The 25,020-nt window shown below is 37.7% G+C and overlaps 1 protein-coding gene across 2 annotated transcripts in view; it reads right to left on the bottom strand.

Moving 5' to 3' along the window:
- The window catches only part of SMAP1 (small ArfGAP 1), a 217,649-nt gene that overhangs the window by 76,198 nt on the left and 116,431 nt on the right, over positions 1-25,020 (bottom strand). For both annotated transcript variants that reach the window (XM_075202595.1, XM_075202596.1), the window contains one exon: positions 22,113-22,193. In XM_075202595.1, coding sequence (XP_075058696.1) covers positions 22,113-22,193 — 81 coding nt within the window. The remainder of the gene's footprint in view (positions 1-22,112; positions 22,194-25,020) is intronic.

The following is a 25,020-nucleotide window of genomic DNA, read 5'->3' as shown; positions in this document are numbered from 1 at the left end:
GCCTTGCGTAAGACAGTGACAGGGGAGTTTCATGGTTCATTGCTGTAGGAAGTACTGTAGCCTTGGTGTATATTAAAAACATGCCCCTCTAGTGCTTACAATGGCACGACTATATATTAAGTAAAAATGAAAATAGGTATTTTACCGTGGAAGCATGTGGTGATGATTGCCTGAGTATTAATAATGTTGTTTTCATGGTTTATGTGGCCAAATCTTTTTTAAAAAAAAAAAAAAGAGGGGATACAAGAAAAATGGCCTACTGTTAAAAGACACTTAGAAAAGTTTATCTAACTGGTGAAGGTCCCTGGTAAGAGATACTGTGGTACATGCAACCTTGCGGAAGTGGATGCCCAACACAGCAGGAGTTGGAAGGTCATTAATATGTACAGCGCAATACATTCAAACAGAAGGAAAACCTTATGTGAGGGAGGCACAAAAACCCCACAACATCAGCACTTCATACATGCTCTTCAGAAGGTCTTAAGGGTTGGGGTATATTTGTTTGACATTTGGGGCAGGCATAACAAAATGACTGCATAACCTCCATTTTGTTGTTTCGTACTTTCATGTGTGTATTATGAAATGCTTATATAACCAAGGTATTTCGCAACGCTTAAGTAATGAAGGCTTAACCAGAGACGTCTCCACATATCCCATATTTTGCTAGGGTGTTGTCTCTGTGCTTACTGCACATGTGCAGATTTCTGATCAGTAGTCTACCAATAAAAATTCAGAAAAATGAATGTCAATACCTTATACATAAGTGATTTCGGGGACCCTTGTTTTCTAGTTAATAAAAGTTAAACAACTGCAACATAACGCCGCTTCTCTCTAGGACCACTGCAGGGGTGTTGAGTTCTTTTTGTTGTTTCTAGTTTGATTTTACTAGCTTTCTTATCAGAAAGACCGAGCCCTAGAATGATCGGTGACTGAACATATTACTGGAACATTTGTTGGAAGCCAAGTAGCACTTTTATTTACTCCTTGTATTATATTCTTCACAAAAATAAATACACTTGTAGGACAGCCTAAGTATCCCATGTTATTAATACACTATAACCCAAACCTGCAATTTCCACTGGGAACAGTACAGATATGAGTGTGTGCCTTTCATTGTGCCGATACTATGAGTGGTATGTAGAGTGAAAGATAGTATTTTCGGTGTGAAAAGGTTTATAGATGTGACTGACATTACAGTCATAGCTAAAAGAAAAATAAAAGAGTAAATTAGGACATTTTCATTTTTCGACAGCCCTTTGCCATGTCAAGGTGAAATGTCCAGATGAAATGGCAGAAAAGACAAGTGCATGGACTACTACAATTTAGGGAGGTCTTTTATCTAAATAAGTTCATTGTACGCTCACTCCTCTGTAGCAGGCACAATGTTAGGCAGACAGTGACTGTGTGCATTATTAGTGATATATAGGGGCAGAGCCAGCGATATCTTAGCAGTTCAACAGTCTGCAGTCTCTGCTTTATAACCTTCATCGGATCCTCTCAGAACAGTCTCATAACAATGGAGAGGTCATTGCCTGTCTGCAACAGAGTGAAGAGGTAATACTATATGAAACTTTAGCTTTATCAGAGATGCAGTTGCATATCAGTGTAACAATGATATTTACCTTCATTCTTTATATCAGAGAAAGATGAAAAAAAAAGAAAAAGAAATCATTTTTGGGTTTTAGTAGACCCTTAACTTAAACTTCACGTAAGAGCAAACTACTCATACATTGGAATGTTACCACTGCCACTTTATAAGAATTGTTGGCTGTTGTAAAAAATTTGCCATAATGTGTCAAAGTGAGTGGTACTGTACTCCATACGCTGAGGCCATAGGAAGAAAACTCTGAGCTAGCAAACAGGCTAAACATCATCCACTAATGGGCAAAACAAAGGGTGTCCAAAGAAATTCATCCTCCCAATATTCCAGTATGATGTATTGTTTAGTATACCAAAACTCCCTACAGCTCATATGATTTTTGTTTTTTATAAATATCACACTGAATTTATCCGCTTCCATGGCATCAAGGATTCCAGTGCCACCAGAAAGGTGTCTAAACAACTTGTAAAGATGGTAATAATTTACCGGTAGTCAAAATTCTGAAAGATGGTAATAATTTAGTCAAAATTCTGAAACTGAAATTAACAATTCACAGATGCAACAATGAAATATTGTTTCTGTTGACCAAGTGCTTCTATGACCGCATATCTCTCAACCTTTATGTGTTGAGCAAAGAAAAAGATAACTGGAAATGATTTCTGCCAATTCTCTTTTCTACAGTATTCTATAATTTTTTTCGTCCAGTAAAATCACACTGTAAACATAGCTGTTTCTTGAAGAAAGGGAAGCATGTTATGAAAATCTGTGATATAATCACTTTTCAATAATACACTCATTTGCTATTTAGGACAATTTCAAGGGCTTCTGAGAGATGCAGAATGATAAACCATAGTTCACTGTCACCTGCTGACAGGTTCTCCTCATAAGGCTGCTTTCACAAAACTGTATTATATAACTTGTCATGAATAGTACAGTCCAGTGAAAACGTCTATAGTGCATCTTTATGACATCTGACATCAGCATAAACTGACAGGAAACGCTAAAGCAAGTAAAATACTAACTTCAGAACCTAGAACTGAAAGCTAGCAGTCCAATGCATATCACTGACATGAAAAACCCAGCAGCCGTCAGCATCACAGATAAGAAGCTGCTGCTCCTCCAAATCAGCATCTGGCGCACAGCGGGGTGCTGCTGCAGGGAACACAACAGCCCTGAATGAGTGACATTATGTAACACATTCAGTGCTTTAGGCACTCCCTAAACCTTGGCCCTGTTTGAGACAACATAAGTGTGGCTAATGGTAGCGCCAGCAATATTCTACAGCACTCTATACCTCATATATCAGTCACACAATGTTGCAACACTTTGCTTTGCACATTTCCCAGGTACCTTTGCTCTCAAGACTTCGGAGGACACTATAGCACATTTGTAGTTTCAGTGCCCATCATTGTATTTTCCAGTCAGCATAATTTGAGAGTTGAGTACTGAAAAACTGTACATAAAGTGAAGGGCCCTGCCCGAGAGAACTAGGGGTGTAATAGCAGTGCCTCACAATGGGTGGACTCTGATAAGTGGCTCGCAATGTGGATTGTGGCTAAACGTTTAATGTAACTGACCTGTAATTGTATTTGTAGTACAGCAACTGCTGCCGGGCCAAGTGTCTCTGTGGGCCAGCTGTGACTCTCTTATGCTATATGGGCTACTGGCAGGCATGAGGGGTAAGACAAGGGGCAGATTTTGGAGAGACTCAGCTATATTATTTGGAACATCGTATATTGTAATTTATGCAAGGTATAAAGTATAAACATAAAAACAGACAAAAAAATTGGTGCCCCTGCAATCACAAAATCAGAAAAACTATTTATAAGTTCACCAATTGACATACAGAATGCCAGGAAGGCTGTACCATCATTTAGGATGAATTCCCTAAGAATCACTGCAACATATGTGAGTAGCTACCATTAAAAACAATCAGTATTAAGGATTTCATATTAAAAATGATTGACTGGAGGTCTATTCTTCTCTGTTAGATGGTACCTGCTGTCTATATTCTGATTTTATGTGATTTGTTAATACAAGAAATTCAAAGACTGCATTAAAATAAGAATGCACATTTACAATAAATCCAACCAGAAACACAGGAACAAAGACTGCATATTTCCTGATTTCAGCATAGTAATGACTACATTCCATTAAACCTTTCACAGTGCACCATTCCTATTGGGAAGGTAATAGTTCCTGCTAAACAAGCAGCCAACAATTTATGTGACAGTTCATATATCTGCACTGAAACTGGTGTCACAAAAGGAGCATGCTTCAATTGAAAGCAAACATGTGGTTAGCAATACATTGACCTTAATAATAAAAAAAATGTGTAAATTGTATTAAACACAAATGTATGTTTATAATAATAACCCAAAAGAACAAACAAAGTGAAACTAGGGTGAGTGTGTGCCCAGATTTCCACAAATTCAATGTAGAAAATTTATACAGACTGTTGAATTGAGGGGATTCCTACATCTTACTGTGCCCGTTCCATAGTCTGAGCTCACTCTACCTGCGTCTCTCCACAAAGTTCAAAACTCTTCATGGGAACATCCAACACTCCTGCATTCAATGGTCAAAAAAGGAACAATGGGGACGTGGAACAAAAAAGTTGCCTGTGCGCACGAGCCCCTACCACTGTAATATACAAGTACTACAGAACATAAGTATTTCTCTTGAACCTATTATAATTTAATTCTAAAGAAAACTCACATTAGTAAATCCTAGCTTATACTGCATACAGATACCAAGAAGTACAAATCTATCAAGCATACAGAAAAATGCATCCATTACTTAAAAACCATGCCACAACCTGCTATCTTGCACAATCTTGGAAAAGAACTGGGACTGACAATATGCCAACCTGAGGCCAGTTACCCACTGTCAAAGTAAGTAAAAAGCACGTAAACGGGTATGGGGAAGAAACCTCCAGCCAATTCCACTTGCACCTGTGACTGCAGTGTTGCATACATGCCAACATTTTGGTAGGCTGCATGGAGTGGGAAGGGGGGATTGTCACAACAAATGGGGGCGTGGCTGTTGAAGTGCTAGGCTACATTGTTCTCTTCTCTCCTTCAGCACCTATCATCACTGTAGTACATCCTGGACCAATTCACCATAGTGAACATACAATACTTGCCAACTTTCCCACCGACCGGGACAATGCTCTCCTGGTCAACCCCCCTCCAAATGCAGGTTCCAGTGCTAGTTACACACGTTATGTTAAACGTCAACATTTGTGGCATCACTGGAAAAAAAAAATTAATGCCAGTGGGTAACCACCCTAAACCAGATTAGCTGACAGTGGGGTTTATGGAGTACCTGATTATTCTCTTTCTACTCACAGACATCTCCAAATTACTCACTAGTGCTTGTAACTCCTGCATACTTGCTGAACAAAAATAGTCTTCCTTTGCTCTCATTAAATAGAAATTCTAAGCATTGTGCATAAAGTAATTGGATTCTATCCCACTTTATTTCCTAGCTTGCAATAAAGCCTTAAATGGTTGCATAAACATCTGAGAAATCCCACAAGGAGAACGCAAAACTCATAATGCTAGCAATTTGCAATGAGCTTGCAGCAGACCTGCAGATGTGAATTCTTTCTGACAGCTCATAACCTTATAAGAGAACGCTCTGTAACAATAAGCATTATAAAGCAATTACAACTGTTGCACATTTTCAAATATATATGGCTCAATAAATAAAAAAACATAATCCAAGCTTTGTCTTTTTAGCAGAATAGGATGAAGGGCATGCTGGGCTCACACAATGTAAACATTGAATTCTTGAAAGCGTTTGATTTGATGGTATTTATTCCATAGTATAATACCCTTTGCATTCAGCACAGGAAATACATATTACAACACTGCACAGCAGTACCTTTCTTTAAAGGACAAAACAGCAAATTCATTAGAAAGTGAATTCTCTTTATTTTAGATTCTGTTGCTACTGAACAGAAAATGACATGTCTAGTTGAGAAATGGTATAAAAAAACATGACAAGAGCGGATCAGCTCTTTAAAATAAAAGAGACGCAGAGAGCTGGAGAGACTTGTTTAAAAGAAAATGTGTATTTAAATCAAACAGGAAAGATTAATTCCTATATAGTGAAAGGAGGGACATTTTTTTAATATTATGCTTTTTACATTTAGGAAAGAAAAAGGAAAGCAATACATCAATGTATATATAATGGGAACAAGCGTTCAAATTCAGTGATATAAAAACACACACCCTGTCACGAGCAGCACATAGAGAGACTCTCTCCCAAGGGCCCAATGTCAATCCTATATTTAAATCCTATAGCGCTCAGTAGCAGAACATATAACCACACATACACAAACTGAATACGAAATAACATATAACATGTAATGACATGTGGTTTCCCACATTAATGAAACGTGCACTGTGTAGACCTTGATTACACCCATGCACTTACTAACATTCAGCAAAAACCCCTTTGGGGTGATCTGATTGATTATATATATTTATATATGGGCTAAAAGCTGAATATAGCGTTGATCCATAGGGTAATAATAAACCTATATATTGAAAGTACCGTTATAGACAAGTCTAGATGATAATGTTACTCCACACGATAAAACAGTCCTCCAAGGGCTGTAGAAGACGTATCATCCGTTTGGAAGAGCTGTATTCCTGAATGCAAAATCCAACCGCCCGATGGTAAGCGCTGTTGGTAATCTCTATGTCCAATCAGAGGACCGCAAGTGATGCTGGGTAATGTAGTCCGTATATTAGATGTAGTAATGGATCCTCCAGCGTTGGACACTGATATAACTGCAACCATCAAGAGTGTTGGTAAAGTTCCCTATGGGAACGAAACGCGTTGAGGAGTATTATGAACATCGTGACTATAACCTCAGTGTAAGTACTGATGCACTTTGTATGTTACAATAAAGTTTTTTATATTGATCGATTACTTTGGTCTTCCTTGGGTGCTGTATACGTATTGGAAAGGCACTGCCGGTGGTTGCAGTTATATCAGTGTCCAACGCTGGAGGATCCATTACTACATCTAATATACGGACTACATTACCCAGCATCACCCAGTGCACGTTTCATTAATGTGGGAAACCATATGTCATTACATGTTATATGTTATTTGGTATTCAGTTTGTATATGTGTGGTTATATGTTCTGCCACTGAGCGCTATAGGATTTAAATATAGCAATACATCAATGTGGCTGCTGCTCGAATAACGAATTAGTATCTGTTTCTCAGAGCTGGTACCAACTTATCACGGCTGTTTTCATGTTCTGTATCAAAGAAAATTGTCTAAGGTTGCAAAGTTGCATCTAACGATTAGCTTTTATGCTGAACATGAATGAAGCCTTGATAAATAGGTGTTTTAGTCTGTAAACTCATGGAAATATAGGCTTATACAAGTGTTACTCATTGGCAAAACACTGAACAGCAACTACATAGACTACAAAAACAGATTATAAAACTTAATCACTACGATGGCATACCAGGTAATGGTTGTAGTGGAAATAAACACTCAAGAATATTGAATGTAGGAAAATAACATGGTTCGTCATCACAACTGTTGTCAGGCTTATTGATTTGACGATACGAGTACAGTTGCTTAATGTACTTCGGTAGTAGGAGAGATGGGATTTGAACAGAATATCAAAGCCATGCTTTGTATGCGCAGGAACAGCAACAAGATCAACTTGTCTTCTACCTATACAGAATTAGGCACCTTCTTTTCAGTAGAAGTCTATTAATTTTATTGTAGACATGAGAACCTGCACCTTCAGTGAAAATATATAAAAACATAAATAAGGGACAAAAATTTACATTTCTGAGTTATAAGGAATAAAACATGAGTTGCAACATGGCAATTAGATAAAACAAAAAATGAAAAACAAAAATAGAAAAAGACTGATGTAAAAAATTATATATATATATATATATATATATATATATATATATATATATATATATATATATATATATATATATATATATATATATCCATCCAATGTGGATATGTTGTACAATGCTACTCACACCATGTCAAACGCACCGCTGTTGCCGACAGGTTCAAGGCATACTTGCCAACTCTCCCGGAGTGTCCGGGAGACGCCTGCATTTTGCGAGAGTCTCACAGACTCCTGGGAGAGTATGGCAATCTCCTTGATCTGCCCACTTCACTAGGAAGTGCCCACTTCCTAGTGAAGTGGGCAGAATTAGGTCCCAAACGCCACAATTCCTGGCGGGTTCAAAATAACCCACATTTTGGAGCTCCACCCCCCATCACGCCCACCTCCCCCGCAGGCTCACGGAAACCAACATCTTAATGTTGGTAAGTATGGTTCAAGGTTCAAAATAAGAATATTAGACAAAATGAATATGAAAACAGCACAGCTCAGATTACTTGCATCCATGTGTTCTGAGATAAATTAGCTCAGTTATTGTCAAACCTGAGGCTGTGCAGACTCTTATGATAGCTGTGGATTAGTGAAAAGCAAATGTAGTAACAAAATAGAGGGATTGAGGTTTTTGCCAGAAAACTATATACCAGTAAGTTTAATATCTACAGTTTTAAAAGTGGGATTTTAACATTTTCTCAAATAGTTTTAAGCTAGCAGATTCTCTTCTTTCTGGGGCAGGCCATGTATATGCTCCCATTACATGTATACTCCCACTACTGTGCCATCAAGCAACATCAGTGCGTTTGGTTGGGCATTTATACAGTCTTAACAAATACCTCCAGTCAAAGAAAGAAATTTATTTTTTAAAAAGGTAGTACACAAGTGGACTATTCCTTTAAAGGACAAAAAAAAAAAAAAATCACTGATATTGCAACTGATAAATATTTCCATGCAAAATCTTTGATAAATTAAGCCAGGGTGTGCACATAGGATAGGGACAGTTGACCAGCATGCAATGTATCCTCCCACAAGTCTAAACAGACAACTCGACTCTGACTATTAAAAAAGTAGTTAAGACCAAATATTGCTAAATGGAATATAGTTTAACATTATTCATATATACATGCTATTAAACAATTTTTAGCAGATTTCTTATAACATATTTCAGACTGATCAAAGTGCTTTACAATTAATTTAAAAGATACGTGTCAGATCATCAATTAATCAAACAAGATGTTTTGCTTAGCTGGTCACTAACTGATGTAAGCGGTTATGATTTTCTAAAATTTATCATGTGGCTAATCAGGAAGAAATCAGAAAGACATTCTTGGAAGCAAAAAATGACCTAATAACTAAACCACAAGAAAAATAATTAAGAAAATAAGATTTGTGCTGAAAGCAGCTAAGAAGCCATGATTAGAGAAGTCTTCAATTGATTTGTCTATTTTTCAGTTTAGTTATGGGTTTTCAACAGCTTAATAACCATGTACTGTGTTTTTCTTTAATCGCGTATGTCCCTCTTGTTTGGTTAAACAGTAAGGTATTAAAAAGACACACCAGTCCATCAAGTATAATCCTTTGCAAAAATTCAAATTGCATTGATCCAGGTGAATGCAAATTAAATTCCCCCAGTGACTGCATCATCGAGCTGTGAGGGGTGGAATCAAAATGAGATTTGCAACAAAACGTGTCCTCAAAGTCCCCATCCCACTCACTTTTCTAATAGGCAGGGTGTGGAAGGACAGTCTGCTCTCCCGGGTGTCTGGGAGAGGTACCCATAACTCTATAGTCTCACAGACATTACGGAAGAGTGGGCACAAGTACATACTTTGCATGAAACACAGGAATCTATTCATTTTTGTAACTGCTGCCCTTCATTGCATGCTGCTATAAAGCTTTGTCAACTAGCATTTCCCTAGTCCTATTCCATCTTAATCGAATTCCACTGTGTAAGTAGTATAGTTATTGCCATGACCTAGACACGAGCGGCATTAAATTCATCTACCATTTTCTCCAATTCTCTCTGTAGCAAGTTAGTCTCGCTCTGGTGTTGATAACACTACATAGGTTCAATAAATATAAACACCCTAAATTCTAGACCATCTACAAAGTGATTAATAAAAATCTTGAAAGGGACAGGGCTCAATAATGCCCCCCGTGGTATGCCATTAACTTTAGCAATGTCCAAAACTACCAGTCTTATGCAGACACTACCAGTCTTATGCAGACACTACCAGTCTTATGCAGACACTACCAGTCTTATGCAGACACTACCAGTCTTATGCAGACACTACCAGTCTTATGCAGACACTACCAGTCTTATGCAGACACTACCAGTCTTATGCAGACAAGCATCGAATGATTTCCCAATATCCAAATAAATCACATCAATTAAACTACCAAGTTTCAGTTTGAAATCTTCTCATAAATGTATTTACTCGTAACTTGCACTGTAAGTAGAAGATACTTTCACCCCTTACATTAATTTAAGGGTTCCACATGATGCCCTTTTTGGAAAATATTGCTTACTAACTGAAGTATAAACCAGGGGAAATGTAAATTACACAAGGGAAAGCGCTCTCTCTATAAGATGCAGAACCTCATACAGGGTTTGAAGAGGTTATAGAGAAAAAGAGGGTGCAGTGAAAACCAAAAATGAATGTAGGCAAACAGACACTAAAAGATACTGCAAAATGTTTACAGCTCTATTGAATGAATTTATGATATCTTCTGAAACAATAGCAAACCTGATGTTACAGTAAATAGGTGATAGAAAGATCGTTCTTACCCTAGTAATCCCTATCGAAAAAGTCCCGGCAAATAGACGTCCTCATGCAAACAATCCTACACAAAGACTCGTGTGCCGTTAGATAGTATGTTTCCGCGTCTGAAACGTGTAAATGCAACAATGAACCGCAAAAGTATGGTGACTGGTTGTGATCAAGATGGTTCCAACACGTTTCGCCAGATATTCAGACTTTATCAAGGATCATGTAAGTAAATAATGAGGGGTATTTAAATAGACCCCATTTCCTTCTAATTGGATATAATCTTTATTAAAAACAAAAACGTTAAAATGCATATAGAACTAAATATAAAATATAGATCGTAACTAGATAGTTAAAAATGAACCTAGATCAAAATCACTATTTAATCCATATAGTATATGAGTTATCATATAGATCCATTTGGCCTCCAGACGTGAGATATTTTCCAGGTAGTTACCACTTCTCCAAAATTTCTTTATATGTTGTATGCCTGTAAATTCAGTTCCTTCGAGTTGCAGTGTGGGCTATTAATAAAATGATTTGGGACAGTATGAGTCTTAAGTCCTTTTTTAATATTGTAAATATGTTCCGCAATCCTTATCTTCAAGGAATGCTTCGCCCTGCCTATATATTGAAGGCCACAAGGGCACCCCAGCATATATATGCCCACTTCTGTATTACAACTGATTGCTTGTTTAATATTAAACAACCTTCCATTGGAGGTAGAGTGAAATTTGATGATAGCCTTCACTTGGGTCAAGTTAAAATCTACATGCTGCGCAATTAAAACAGTAATGAAACCCTTGTGACATATTAATGTTTAATTATGTCGTGTGAAGTGGGATGCACCTACTTGTAAGTATATTTCGTAGGTTCTTAGCTTTTTTTATAAATAATTTTAGGCTTCTTGTGCAAAAAATTTTTGACATCCTCATCCAACTCTAACATATGCCAGTATTTATGGATAATATCTTCCACAGCTTTAGTGTTGCTGTTGAATTGAGTTATGAATGAGATCTCCGGAATGGCTTGTAAATTCTTATTTTTATTATATGTTAGAATAGCTGTTTTCTCCAATTGTCTCACATTCTCCAATGCCAAATCAACTGTTTTCATGTCATATTTCCTTTCCAGGAACTTGAGTCTCAATTCATCACTTTGTATCTCAAACAGGGGAAGTCAAGTTCAGCAGGAAAACTGGTAAAGCTACCTACAGGCAGTTGTAAATAAAAACTAAATACACCAACCATGTGCTTCAGGTGGATAAAAATTCAGGGTCCAAATAATTTAGCATTTAGCTTTTTATCTATAAAGTGTGGCATAGGCAAACCGAGGGGGGTTTCCTAGTGCCTGAAAACCCCCCTCCAAGCCTGGGGCACTGTATAATTCAGGTGGCTGGTCCCTGCTCCAGCTTCACACAACTCTGCTTGAAAAGGGAGAGCTGCGTGTACCTAACAGTAGTGCACGCAGCATGTATATTGCCCATGTATATTATGGGGATAGGAAGAGTTGGAAAGCAGCCAAGCACTGTCTAATTTAATTATAGCCACGCCCCATGCATGCTGGCCACGCCCACTGGGGGGGGGCGTGGTGTGGAAATCCCCTCTACAAATCCTGCGTTTGCCTCTGGGTGGAGATCTCTTAAGGATCAACATGTAAATGTATACCACGCTGACCTTCTACATATAGCTGGCCATATGACTGAACTTTTTAAAGTGATCATGGGTGCTCATGAGATGCCCCCATATGATTAAACACATGTGATATATAGACATGATTAGTGGTTGTCGCAGCATAAACAAGCATCCACAGAGCTGGTCATATTAGTTATACAACATGTCACATTGCTACTGTTAAATCCACACAGTGCTCCGCAAAACTGGACAGTGGGGAAACCAGACGAAGGGTAGAAAGGAGTGTAGGAGGCCCTTCTATTTATAGCATAACGTTTACGGGATGATATATTTTTCTATAACACAGAAGTCATCATTTGGATACAACAACACCTGAGACGGCACATGTCGAGATGTTTTACAATGAATTTTGTGATGTCAGTTCATTACTAAACATTAACACAAAGTGCATACTTTACTGCATATTTGTCCCTCTATTTAAATGTTCAAGTTTTTCAAAGGCAGTCACTCTGCAACGGAGACTATTGGTTCTCTTGCAGGTTTAATAGCAGGACACACCCGGATTGATAAGGAGCACCACATCTTGTTTTTCACGTCCATTAGATCTTCAAGCAAATAATTATTTATCTTACTTATTAAGGCTGAGACTCGCAACTATGTCATTTGCAGAACACAAACTATAAAACAACAAACGGCCTCAAGAATCACAAAACCAACAATGTAGAGGGCAAATGGCAAGTGTAAATGCTGTCATAAACAACAAATGCATAAACACAGCTGATATTCAAGGGGACGCCAAAGAGCGCTAAGCAGTTTTTCATCTGCAACGAGAGAATATGAGGAGTAAACCCTAAGATGGCAAGATCAACATATGCCCAATTAACATTGTCTTGACTATTACAAAATCATGACTGTCAAGGATGACAATTGCTGGCAACCACAAAAATGACTTCCAGTGTGCTAAACTTAAAAAAAAAACAAAAAAACAAAAACCCCTGCAAACTGAAAGTCAGTTTCTGTATTCAGAACTACGCAAAATCACACATTTTGTAGAATGCATTGTAGGATACTAAAAGTATTCCGTTCAATGCCATTTATTAAAATTCAAAATCACTTTCAATAAACTGTATACAAAAATAGGCTAGATTTAAGGGAGCAAAGACAATGAAAGAAAAAAAAAAAAAAAAAAAAGAGACCAAAAGCTGGACTGGTAGAATAATGCACCACCCTTATTGTAATTATATAATAGCACAGTATTTACATTTTACATCCAACTAACTTAATGCATTTATTACAATACTCATTATGCGTACTTTTTAAAGGTGTTCCTCAGGCAAAATAAATTCTCCATTCCCGACACTCCCCAACATTATTTATTTATTTTTTACTATTCAGCAGGCCAACAATTCCAGCAACTTATACAGTTATATAATTGTTAGTCCATTCTAGTAGAACATACTACTATATGATATGCTATATTTAGTAGCACATTATTTTATCAGACAAGCAGAAGTGTTGCATGGAAACACTGGTCTGCAGACCCATCAAATTATTTCCATGCACTGACCTGAAGGTTACCACTAAATCAACTCTGCATTTGCCATCTGGTGAACCATGGATTTTATAAATACAAAAATAAATTTAAAAAAACACCGCAACACAACCACCATACATTATAAAGGAAGTGGCATAAATGATTTTGGGCGAGAGGATTATTATTTTGAGTCCTTTAAAATATTTTCCCAAGTATATTTTGCTGCAAAATAATTAACATGCACTAAGATGTCCATGACCTAATGTCATTGACATTTATGTTCATGTTCGAGTGATTGTACATGATCTATTATGTGGACCACTTTGCGAGCGGCTATCTGGTCTTAGATTTAGATTGATGTGTCAGATGTACTTCAGTTAGTTGCAGTATTACATATTTTTGTGTTATCTCCTGCCACCAACTACTGCTGCTGCATTTATCAAAACAAAACTGGGTTCTTGAAATTAGTTTCATAGGTGGAGACCATTGCAGGCGATGTAGCTACACAGCAGTGGTAGCCGGGTGGTCTAGATTAATCATGGGGCAATGACTGGACTCCTGATAGACAAGGAGACTATTGCATTTGCCATCACTGCACAATGCCACGGTCATCAGGACCTGCCAGTGTTAAGCACTTATATGCCTGTATATACCAGACAGCAGCACTATCTCCACGCGCTTTCATATTTGCCTTACGGAGTCATTCAGGACCAATGGGCACTCAACGCAGTCCTAATTAATTGAAATGTGAAGGCATCGGGAGACTGCATGGCAAATGCAGTATGGTGTTGCAATCCGTAACAGTGCGGACTCAAAGCACTGGGGTCATGGGTTTGATTCCAACCAGGGCCCTATCTGTGTGGAGTTTATGTTCTTCTTGCATTTGGAGTTGCCTCCAAGTGCTCCAGTGGCTGGCAGTAATTGCTGGTGGGGTTTACGATCAACACGCAGGCAGTAGTAGTTCAGTAGTTAGGGGGGGGTGACTCTGTGGAATAAGGTGGGCAATAGTAGTTGAGGGGGGGGGGGGTAATTCTGCAACAGGATGAGTAGTAGTAGTAGGGGAGAAATATTACTATGCAACAAGATGTGGGGCTGGTAGCTTCTGAAAGGGTTTTTGGCTTAATTTGTATAAAAAGAAAATCTCTTTAAATGCAGTGAGGTATTTAGTAAGTTAACTGACCTTTATGTGGCTAAGATAAATACATTTAGAGCCAGCAAATGGAATAGTTATGTTCACTTTACTTCAGATGCAATTCAGACAGTATTACATTTTCCACTCCAGTTCTTGTTTTTAAATCTAATCATGTTTTGAAAGCTAATTTAAAGATATGTTTTCTACCAAAGTGCCTACTAGCCTTGAAATGAAGTTCTGTAATGTGAATAGAGAAGTCAGACAGAGCACTCATTTCACAATAATCCAGTTCTATGCAATACAGTCTACTTAACAATGCATATACAGTATGTATACAGTGTCACAAGATCAGGGTACAGAAGACATCTCCTGGGGCAGGCAGGGCACTTTTCTACACAGAAGCCATAAAAAGTCACACCTGTCCAATGTTCTCATACAACTAGCCCCAGCTAGTCTTATTAAATACAAAACAAAATAAATCCTGGCCTGTATAGCTCAAACTATTACATTGCCTCTCAAAGTGGAAGAACCTAATTTCCAGGTCACAAACAGCAGTTCACAAGCTTAGTTTGCTTCCATACAAATCGCTATTTTGTCTCCCTATGCAGAATTCTAGCCTCTTTCGCCAGGTAATGAACCTGACTGCGCAAAGGGACAACCTTTAAAACTACACCTTAATCTGCTGTCTGTCTGACAGCTCAGAAGACCCAAAATGGGCCAAAGTAATTAAGGTCCACCCTCTCTCTACATTCACTCCAGGGAAACCTTGACCCAGGTTCCATATTTATTTTATTATAGGCAAATACAATTGTTCAGTAACAGAGAAAGAAAGGTTTGGCGACATGTAAACATATAATAGAAGATTAGCACTTCCAGAAAGCTCTTCCAAACATATATTGTATGTTTAGAGTGCTTTTAAAGCAGCATTCCCATATAATCAGACAATTATCCCTAATCTACTGCTTACCCATTAGTGGAGCTCACAAACTGCAACTGTTATTTCTTTAATGTGAGACCCCACAAATCTTTAAAATGGCTGTAGAGGTGGATTTGAGCCAGAGAACCAATAAAAAGCTGTAATCTGTGACTCTAGTTTCTTATTGGTCCATAGGGCAACACCCTCCAAAATTCTATTCAGGGCTGCAAGAGGAACTATGGAGCCCTGGGTAGAACAGCTGCATAGGCATCAGGTGAGCAGGATGCTTTTTATTTTTCACATTACCAGGTACTACAGCTCTTAAATCCTTAAGTTTAGCTATGAATTTATTGAAATATTTTACACAGGGGGTTGAGAATAGGCTTGTGACAAAGCGAAGGCTTGATCATTCACTTTCCCTATTTTCCACTTTCTACCTAATACACGACTTGCTAAACAGACTTCTAAAATAAGAGACATTGGGCTCCTGTGTAAAATAGTGGATGACAAGACATTTATATTTCTTTAATTGCTTTCTGCATATTAAGAACAGTTTCCGTGCTTTTCACATGTTCATAAAGGCAGAAATCACATTAAAAACAAGTCAGAGTCAATTATGCTGTTCCCACCATATTGTTCTAAAGTCTTAAAATAAGAAAACACAGCATACCCTATTTTTATGCATTAGCATGCACTGTCAGTATAATATATTTTACTTGTTAAAATGCATCACTAAAATGCATCTAGAGTGTTAGTTTTCATGTATTTTTAACATTCACAGCACAAGTGTGAACTAGTCATAAGAAAATGAAATAATGAACATTTCGCACAAGTCTATAAATAGCAGAATATGGATTCAGCATGTTCTTTTTCTAGTTTATCCCTTTCCTGAAATGTTATTAGCCATTAAATATCCCCCACAGCTCTGTAGCATTGGTGTTGCCCAATAGAAAAAAGCAAATCAAACTTCTTTTACATGCACAGATGGCACAGTTCTTTGACTACTTCTATTTTGACGTGGTGTAGGATTTTGAAGGGAAAAGTAACCTTGACCAAAGGCACAATTATAATTTGAAGTCAAATCTCTTTGCAGCATCATATATCCATGAAATCTCCTATTAATTCTACTACAGCTAACATTCCTTTCTTCCATTTAAACAGACAATCTCCCCTCTCCGAAACCTCCCCCTCCCAAAAAAAACCAACTTGATAATGCCATCTCAGTGGGTAGAATGTATTTTCTTAGAGACCATAGAGTAAAGAAATCATTCCCTGTAGAGGAAACAAAAATTACTTTCTTCAAGCCATCCCAGGAGTCCCATTCTAATATTGATAGTTTAGAAATTGAAGCGCCCATCTCTAAGCTCCTTATGTGACCCTTTAATGCATTTTCACCTTGACTTGCAGCTACAATAGGAAAAAAATAAACCAGTATCAAAGAACTGAATGATGAGGCTGATGAAGAGGGGTCTGCAAAGAAGGATCTGCCCACTTTAGTGTTGGACAGGGGGGGGAAATCAAACAACAGGAGATACACAGCCATGATACCCCGCAAACGCACTGAAATTAATCCGTAGAACATAATAAAATAAACGTTTTAATTGAAACAAGACAACAGAAACGTAACAAGCAAAACAGAACTGGAGCCATTCAAAACCTGTTTTGCACTATATTCTTTATTTCTTATTTCAAAGCATGTAGATCAATTTAATGAATTCATTTTATATATAGCCTATATATAAATATGATTTATAACAAAAAAACCTTACTTTTAAAACAATGTATCACAACAATATTAAAAGATATATGCTCTATGCTAAGGGAGAAATTCAATTGGCCACGTTACTTGAAAATGCGGCCTGTGCACTATTACCGTTATTACGGTAATAGTGCTAATACATTTAACGCGGCAGTACTTCGCGGGTAAATTAATTCTCCCCTAAAAGTGATTTTATTGATATATAACCAGATTAAAAGAAAAACTCCATTTGTCACTATTTGTCAATATAGAGCACTACTCAAAATCTCACGTCTTCACCTCACCCGACACCACCTTAAGTTATTTAAATATTTATAAAACAGGCCTTTCAAAGCTTTCACCCAACTTTAATGTTGAGTATGTTTATACCTTGCTGTAGAACAAATGGAATTATTCTCTTGATATATTTTTCTTTCCTACATTGAGTAATGTGACTACCAGAAGCACATTTTCCTTTCCACAGCTGAAAAAGCCAAGATCTAGAAAAATGTAATATTTCACTCAGTGTAGACTCATCACTTAAACAATTTACAAGAGAAACTGCAACACCAGCAAAGCATTCTGCATGACTACTTAAGAGACAGCAGAATGCATAGTGGAAAAAACACTTGATACAATTCTACAATATTCTACAGTATAATGTAGAGACTACATACCAACATTCTATTTAACATTTATTTTCAGTGATTTCCTGACCCCCACTTCCTACTCTTAGCATGAACACAATTTCGGGGAAAGAGTTTTACCTTTAAAGCCATTGTGGTTTTAAATTTCCCCTGCAAAGTCGCAGAATACCGGCCACTTGCAAAATCCACACTTTAATGAATTAACCCCTAGGTCTTTGAGGAGGTACCATTCTGGAAATGCAAGACACAGATACTTGCCTCCGCAGTATCAGCGAAGATACTTTGCTCTAGACCCCTCTGTACATCCTGCTTGATGCTGGCAATTATGCGGCACCATAATATAATATGCGATAATAAATTCAATGATTAGTGCTTGAAAAATAATTGAGAGATTACCTTCAAATTCTGTTATAAAGCCTGTTGTGTAGGGCAGTATAGTCACTACATAGCAAGTATGAAAAAAAATAAAAACAATAAACCAGCACAAATTGAATCCACAGTAAAGCCTTAAAGTCTTATGTGGATTTAGAGGTGTTTAAAAATAAATAAATAAAAGAAATTCACACTTTAATGTTACTGAAAAAGCTACAATTCTCACACAGGCATTCACTAACTATTAACAATACTTTAACCTTTAAATATGTATTAGAACAGTGGTTCCCAAACTTTCTCAGTTAAAAGGCACCCATAGGGTTTCCAAAATTTTCCAAGGAATCCCTAAGCCAAAATAATTAGCGGGTAGTCACGTTTATTAAGTAGTTCGGTCAAAATAACTTAAGTAGTATTTAGGTCCCTTCACCATCACACTGTGTCCCCCCTCCCCAACGCTGTTTCCCCTCTATTCTTTTACTTATCGTCTTTCCTCTTTCTTCTGTCTTCCTTCTTGTTGTTCCTCTCTGCTGCTGCTCCTCACCGACACTGTTGGACGTGATGACGTCACGCCCAGTAGTCAGTGAGAAGAGAACAGTGAGGAGGGAGGAGAATGATCCGGTGCCGCTGGATTGGTAACCTATTTATTTTCCTCTTCTTTTGCTGGAGGACAAGCAGCCCTGGACGAGGCACCCCTGTGACAGCGCCGCGGCAACCCAAGGAGCCGCGGCGCACACTTTGGAAATCACTGCATTAGAAGATGGTTGCAATGAAAGCAAAGCCAATAAAATCATTTTGATTTGATTTTTGAGCTCATCAAGCAACGACAGCAGCTTAAATTAAGCACAAAACGAACATTCAACTCCAAAAATTCATAATGCACAGATCTGAAAAAAAAAAATCTTCAATTTCAACTTTCAATATACTGTGTAATCTGTAAGGGAGAAGGAGAGTGGAATTCACCTTAGGGCACAGCATGGGTACTGGGCTGTGTAGTGCATATATCACAGGCAGGCTAGTGAGGAGAGACTCGATACTGAAGGCGGTGATAACATAAGAGATTCATACCTTTGCAGTAGATGTATTACACTCTAGAAGGATAGTTAAACAAAAGTAAACAGTGCGTTTTTCAGAGGTCAGTACATAATACAAAAGACAAACCAAAAAAACAAAAAACAGGACTAGAGCTAGTACATTTGGTGGGTGTGTAGGAATCTACACTAATAAAGCAGCACAGCAAAATATTTTTCAAAATTCCTCCTGGCCAATATGCAATCTTTGGTCATATCCCTGTGGAATACTTGTAGCATATTTTACTAATAAGAATGTGGCCTTAGTTAGGGTTAAGAGTAAATCCAGCTAATAGCGAAAAAATATGTTGCTCTACGAGAGGGGGGATTTAAAATGTGTAGACAAAGTTAAAGTTTGTTAGCTCATACCTCTAAATCAGATTCATACTGAAACCGATTCTCCTTGACCTGTTGCCTTTGACTCTGGAACCATCATTCTATCAGCTAACAGAAGCTACCGACATGACATCTCTCCTTAAGCTTGCAACACAATGAACCCTACCCCTCAGTCCCTACAATAGTTGCTTGCATTTTACAGAATGCATATAAAAACTTCTAACATACAAAGCCATTAACAAAACTGTACCAATATACATTTCTTCACGTGCCTCCAACATCTCCCAACACGACCTCTCTCCGCTGTGCCTCTTATCTACACATTACTTACTCACAAAAAATGTCCAGTAGCAAGTTTTGGGCTTTATCTACTCTGTGGAATGCTCTCCCACATACAAGACTTTTCCAAATCTCCAAACTTTCCCTGAAAACCCACCTCTTTAGGTAAACTCAAATTCACAAACCATCTTTTTTTAACCTCCAAAAGGCTATTCTATGCAATTACCACCCCTGTGTCTCTATACAGAGTATGCAAACCCTATTCTTAATTTTTCTATATTCAACCTACAGTACTTTTCTCATTGAAGTCTGGCTTGACCAATATGCGATATGTGGTATTAAACTCCTATATTCCTTAATACCTATCTAGTTTTAATACTGTTTGTTCCCAATTGTAAGCGCTACAGAGCACACTGGCACTATATAAATGGTTACAACAACGGTGGGGTCTTTTGTTGACAAGAATGAGCAGCGAAAGGGAACTTTACAGTGTTAAAGCCATGGAGGGCACATAGACCATGAAAGATGTCTAAAAATCACAGAGAATGTTAGTTTCCATTGATTAGTTGGGCCAGATTCTGCTGATTAACTATGCAAGCGCAGGTGGGCCATTGTCACTCTATGAGGCAGCGAATAAGCATTTAGCTGCATGCAGATTTGTCCAATATATTGGTTTGTTTAGGCACATTGAGGAACAGAATTGGAGGTATCCTGTCGGTCACTGAACCACAGTCCCATGATGGTGAAGATCAAGCTCCTGACATCAGTCCAGAAAGACAATCGTTTTGGGCAATCCCACCATGTGTGGCTGCACTGCCTCATACAGTGTAATTTTTAATGGCAACTTGTACACTTAATGGCAAAGTTCTAAAGCCTATTCCAATATAGTGGCTCTTGAATGGAGAGACAAAAAAAGGAAATCAGAGCAATTTGTAAACACTTATTCAAAAAGAGCATTCAATACAATAATTAAGACCCAGCCTAGCAATAATAATCCTAAAACAGCTCTCAGGGCCGTCGTCATAACAAAAAAGGCATTAATCCTTTGCACTCCCCCATGTACAAACTAGGCTGCAGAGGGGGCTGCCGAACACTGTATAAACAAAAAACACTCTCCAAATACATAACTAATGCTGTTCTAATTACTTTTCTATATTAAAAACAGGGAATGTTAGTTCCACATATTGCAATATATGCCAAGCTGACTGCCTTGCGACAAAGTCTTCCCCTTCTGGTCAATCCTAACATGGTCTAATGCTATGCTTTTTTCCCTGGGCTAAAGGCTTACCTGCACACAGTGTGAGTGTGTGTGATATATACAGGGCTGCCAAGAGGAATTCAGGGCCCCGGTACAACAACTTCATGGGGCCCCCCTTATAGTTGAGCATGGTAATAAAACGTGAGTATTTACTCACATGATTGCGGCGCGGAAGGAAAACAAACATGTGAAATTGGTATAGCCATATAGGGAAAGCTTTGAGTTAAGTAAAATGTAGAGTACAGGTTACCATGCCTATGCCATTTGCCCACTTTATCAACACACAAGTCAATTCCCAATCTTTGGCAGTTCTGAGAGCAAGGAAAAAATCAAGTTGTTTTGAAGAGTAAAAATTTGGTGGCTCTCTAATAAGCCGGAAACATCCCCTCAATGCACATTCTTCACCTTAAATGTTGATTGAATTATACATCCCTCAACAATAAATCTAGTTTTTAAAGCCTTGCTGACCAGCAATGTGCAGTGTGAACACCCATTATAAGGAATGAAACTTTGCACTAGTGCAGTTCCCATAGAAAAAACAAAGCCGTGCACTTACTTACCCATACAACTGTGTGTAAACTTGTAAAAATCCACCACATTCTCAGTGCATATCTACAACATTACAAGTCTTTTAATGGCCGTTAATGTTATCCATGTCTTTTAGTTATGTTAACCCCATCACTTTTTTTTCTTATTCTTTTTGTATACAGGTTTCACTGAGGACCACTAGCAAAAAGCATTTTTTTTCTTCTGCTATACAAATACAAATTGTGCCTCTTTAGAGCTTTGGCATTTAATATCTTCCCTCTTTTGCAGCGGAGAATGCAACACAGCATTTACCTATACAGCCTTCTGCACAAAGAGTAAGCCAAATGGATACAGAAACTACGACTAGTTGAGTACAGTAAATACACATATTCATCCTTACCTTGTCCGCACAAAGAGATTTAACTGGTTTTTCAGGTTCTCTCTCCTTTTTCTTCTCTTCCCTTTTTTTCTCCTTCTCTTTCTAGTAAGTAAAAATTAGAGAATAGGCTCCAATTAAAAACACATTTAAAAGTAAAAAAATAAATTAAAAAGTATGCCAAACTGAACAAAATGCATGCTCAGAAGTAACCATGCTAAACATCAGAGGTGCACTACCCTCTAAATAGGAGGTGCGTTTCTTTAACATAAGTCTCTCAGGTTATCTGTAACCAAGCAAATTAAGATTGAATCGAAACCCTATTAATGGTTTACAGTATACAGTGTCATGTTATTGCCATGGTAACCAGTCACATGACATTAATGTAGGTAAGCAGAGAGGCTTTCGAACATTGCATAAAACCCCTCTACTTTCACATGTGCTTGCCTTAAATGTCTACAATCTAATAGAGAAAACGTCATCGAAAGGTTTCACGGAAAGTTGGGAGGGGAGTACATAAAATGAGTAAATGCATATGTATTAATAGAAACAAAAATAATTCCAATTGTTCTTTTTAGCACAATACATTCTATTAAGAAATTTTCATTGAGATTCAAAACATTAGTATAGCTATGTAATCACTGATTCTATAATATATATATACACACACATACATATACACATACAATACTTTTTCCCTGCGTCATTTCACATTATTACACAAAACTTTATTTATGGACATCTATGGTTTGATTTCTTCGCATGTGTGGATTGCAAGGGTTGTTGTTATTTGGTGTAAATTTCATTACAATAGCCACATTAAATATATATTTACTGAGAAAAATGTTGGTGTTCAATACTTACTTCAGTGTGAGTGTGTGTGTCCACAGAGCTCATTGGTCCAGCATGCACTATCCACTGTATCTCTATAATGTTCATGGATCTTGTTTTTTTCTGTCAACCATCAATGCCAGGAAGCTATAAAAAGGACTTAGCTGCCTTGGTTGGTGTGTAAATTTTAGCTATCATGGATTTAGGAAATCACCAGGTGGATGGTTAGCTCTCAGCCCTATGCAGCTTCAATAAATTTAACCAGGAGTGCAGTAAAAATATTATGATGGTATCATCACCCTAAAAGTTCACAAGATATCACTGTATAATGTTTATAGCGACATAGGTAGGGATAGATGTTTATTTAAATTGGATGTTAGATAGTTTATTTGTATTTTATAACTAAAAAAATCTCAATTTGCAGTTTAGTAAATATACCCCCAGGTGTCCTTAAGAAAACAAATACTGGAGAATAGTGGATGAAACAAGGGAGGATCGTGCACAGCTCATCCTCAGTGTCAAAGGTAGTGCCCATATAATCAACAAGTACCATTTATTTCCCACTCATCCCCACCCACCTGTAATTCATCCCATACAGGACAATGCATTTCATTTCCTACCCTGAGTGAGATATATTCCTGCAGGCCCAAATGACAGCGCAAAAAAGAAATGTGGAAACACATGCCCGCTGTGTTCCAGTACACATTAAATCCTGGTTGTTACACAAAGATTAAAGAAACAAATGATTATATCTTTCACTAAACACAAAACATATATACAACAATACTACAGAACATGTTCTTATCAGTCACCAATAAAACCAAGATTTTGACTGGTAGAACACAGACACTTTTTAGACAGCAGTGATAAATATCCTAGATTAAAGAATTTGAAGCAAGAACACCGTATTGTTGTCACATACTGACTCAAAACATTGATAGCTAGAGAGGAAAGCTGCATTTAAGTATAAACCTACTGAGAAATCTCTAGCGTAGGAAAAAGGAAAATCAGGCACTTCTGGTGAATAAAATAGAACAAGGACAATCACTACAGAGAATGAGTGTGCCAGGACCAGAAGAAGAAAGAAAGAGAAAAAAAAAAGCGTCTTTTGGTTTAAATATTTTTCTGTGTATTTTAATGGGTATTTAAGAAAAATGGCAACTAAGTGATGAAGTTCAATTTTAAACATTTTATGTAAACTATTATTACCTTTATTTCAAGTCTATTAGAATAACATTGGAACAAATTGTAGCAATCTTCTTTTTACCTTTGGACACCGTCACAGTCATAACTATGGTTAGCTTTTTCTCCCTGGTTAGGGAGAGACAGGAAACCACAAGAAGAAAAAAATCCAAACCCGTAACAGATGGTATATAAAAGGTACCTCCACCACTTCCCCCTGTCTCTAGCATAGGCAGTGCAGGTTGTGGTTGTTATTTTTCTGGTACTAGGGGGCTTACCTTGCTAGAGATCCCGGCAACCAAACAGTAGTGCTACAAGCTGCAGTTACCCGGCTCACATCCGAAGTTTGAATTTTATGTTGGATTGTGTTTGCTGGTTGTCAGCATATGCGCGAAGATTGCGCTATAGGTCGCAATTATGGAGGAACAGGCTGTGTATTTGCACAGAGCTGCTTGGAGCTGTGCCTGCAAAATGAAAATTATGTTTAAGTTGAATCTGCTAGACGCAGTTCACAGATCGAGCCTCAGCCAGATCCCAAACTGCTGAAGAGCACCCAGAGTAGGTAAGCCCCTAAACATAGAGGTGCTTTATGCGATATCTTTTGTTATAGATCTTCAGGATCTCCATTTTCATATCCATGTGGCTGTTCGTCACAGCAAGTTTCTCAGATTTTATGAACTGGGCCAACAATTCCAGTTCACCTTGGGCTGGCAACATCTCTGAGGACATTTAACAAGGCACTGGTAATCCTTACAGCGGAACTAAGGAAAATAAGGGGTCAAGCTATGGCCCTAATTGGATGACATTCTAGTGGTGGTTAGTTCTTAAAATCAGTGTCAATTGCAAGACTGCTTAAGTAATACAGTTTCTGAATCTGCATGGCTGGATTGTGAACAAGCTGAAAAGTCATTGTATCCCA

This window comes from Mixophyes fleayi, chromosome 3 (genome assembly GCF_038048845.1).
Source record: "Mixophyes fleayi isolate aMixFle1 chromosome 3, aMixFle1.hap1, whole genome shotgun sequence".
NCBI classification, from domain to species: Eukaryota; Metazoa; Chordata; class Amphibia; order Anura; family Limnodynastidae; genus Mixophyes; species Mixophyes fleayi.
This window is presented reverse-complemented; position numbering and strand designations above follow the sequence as displayed.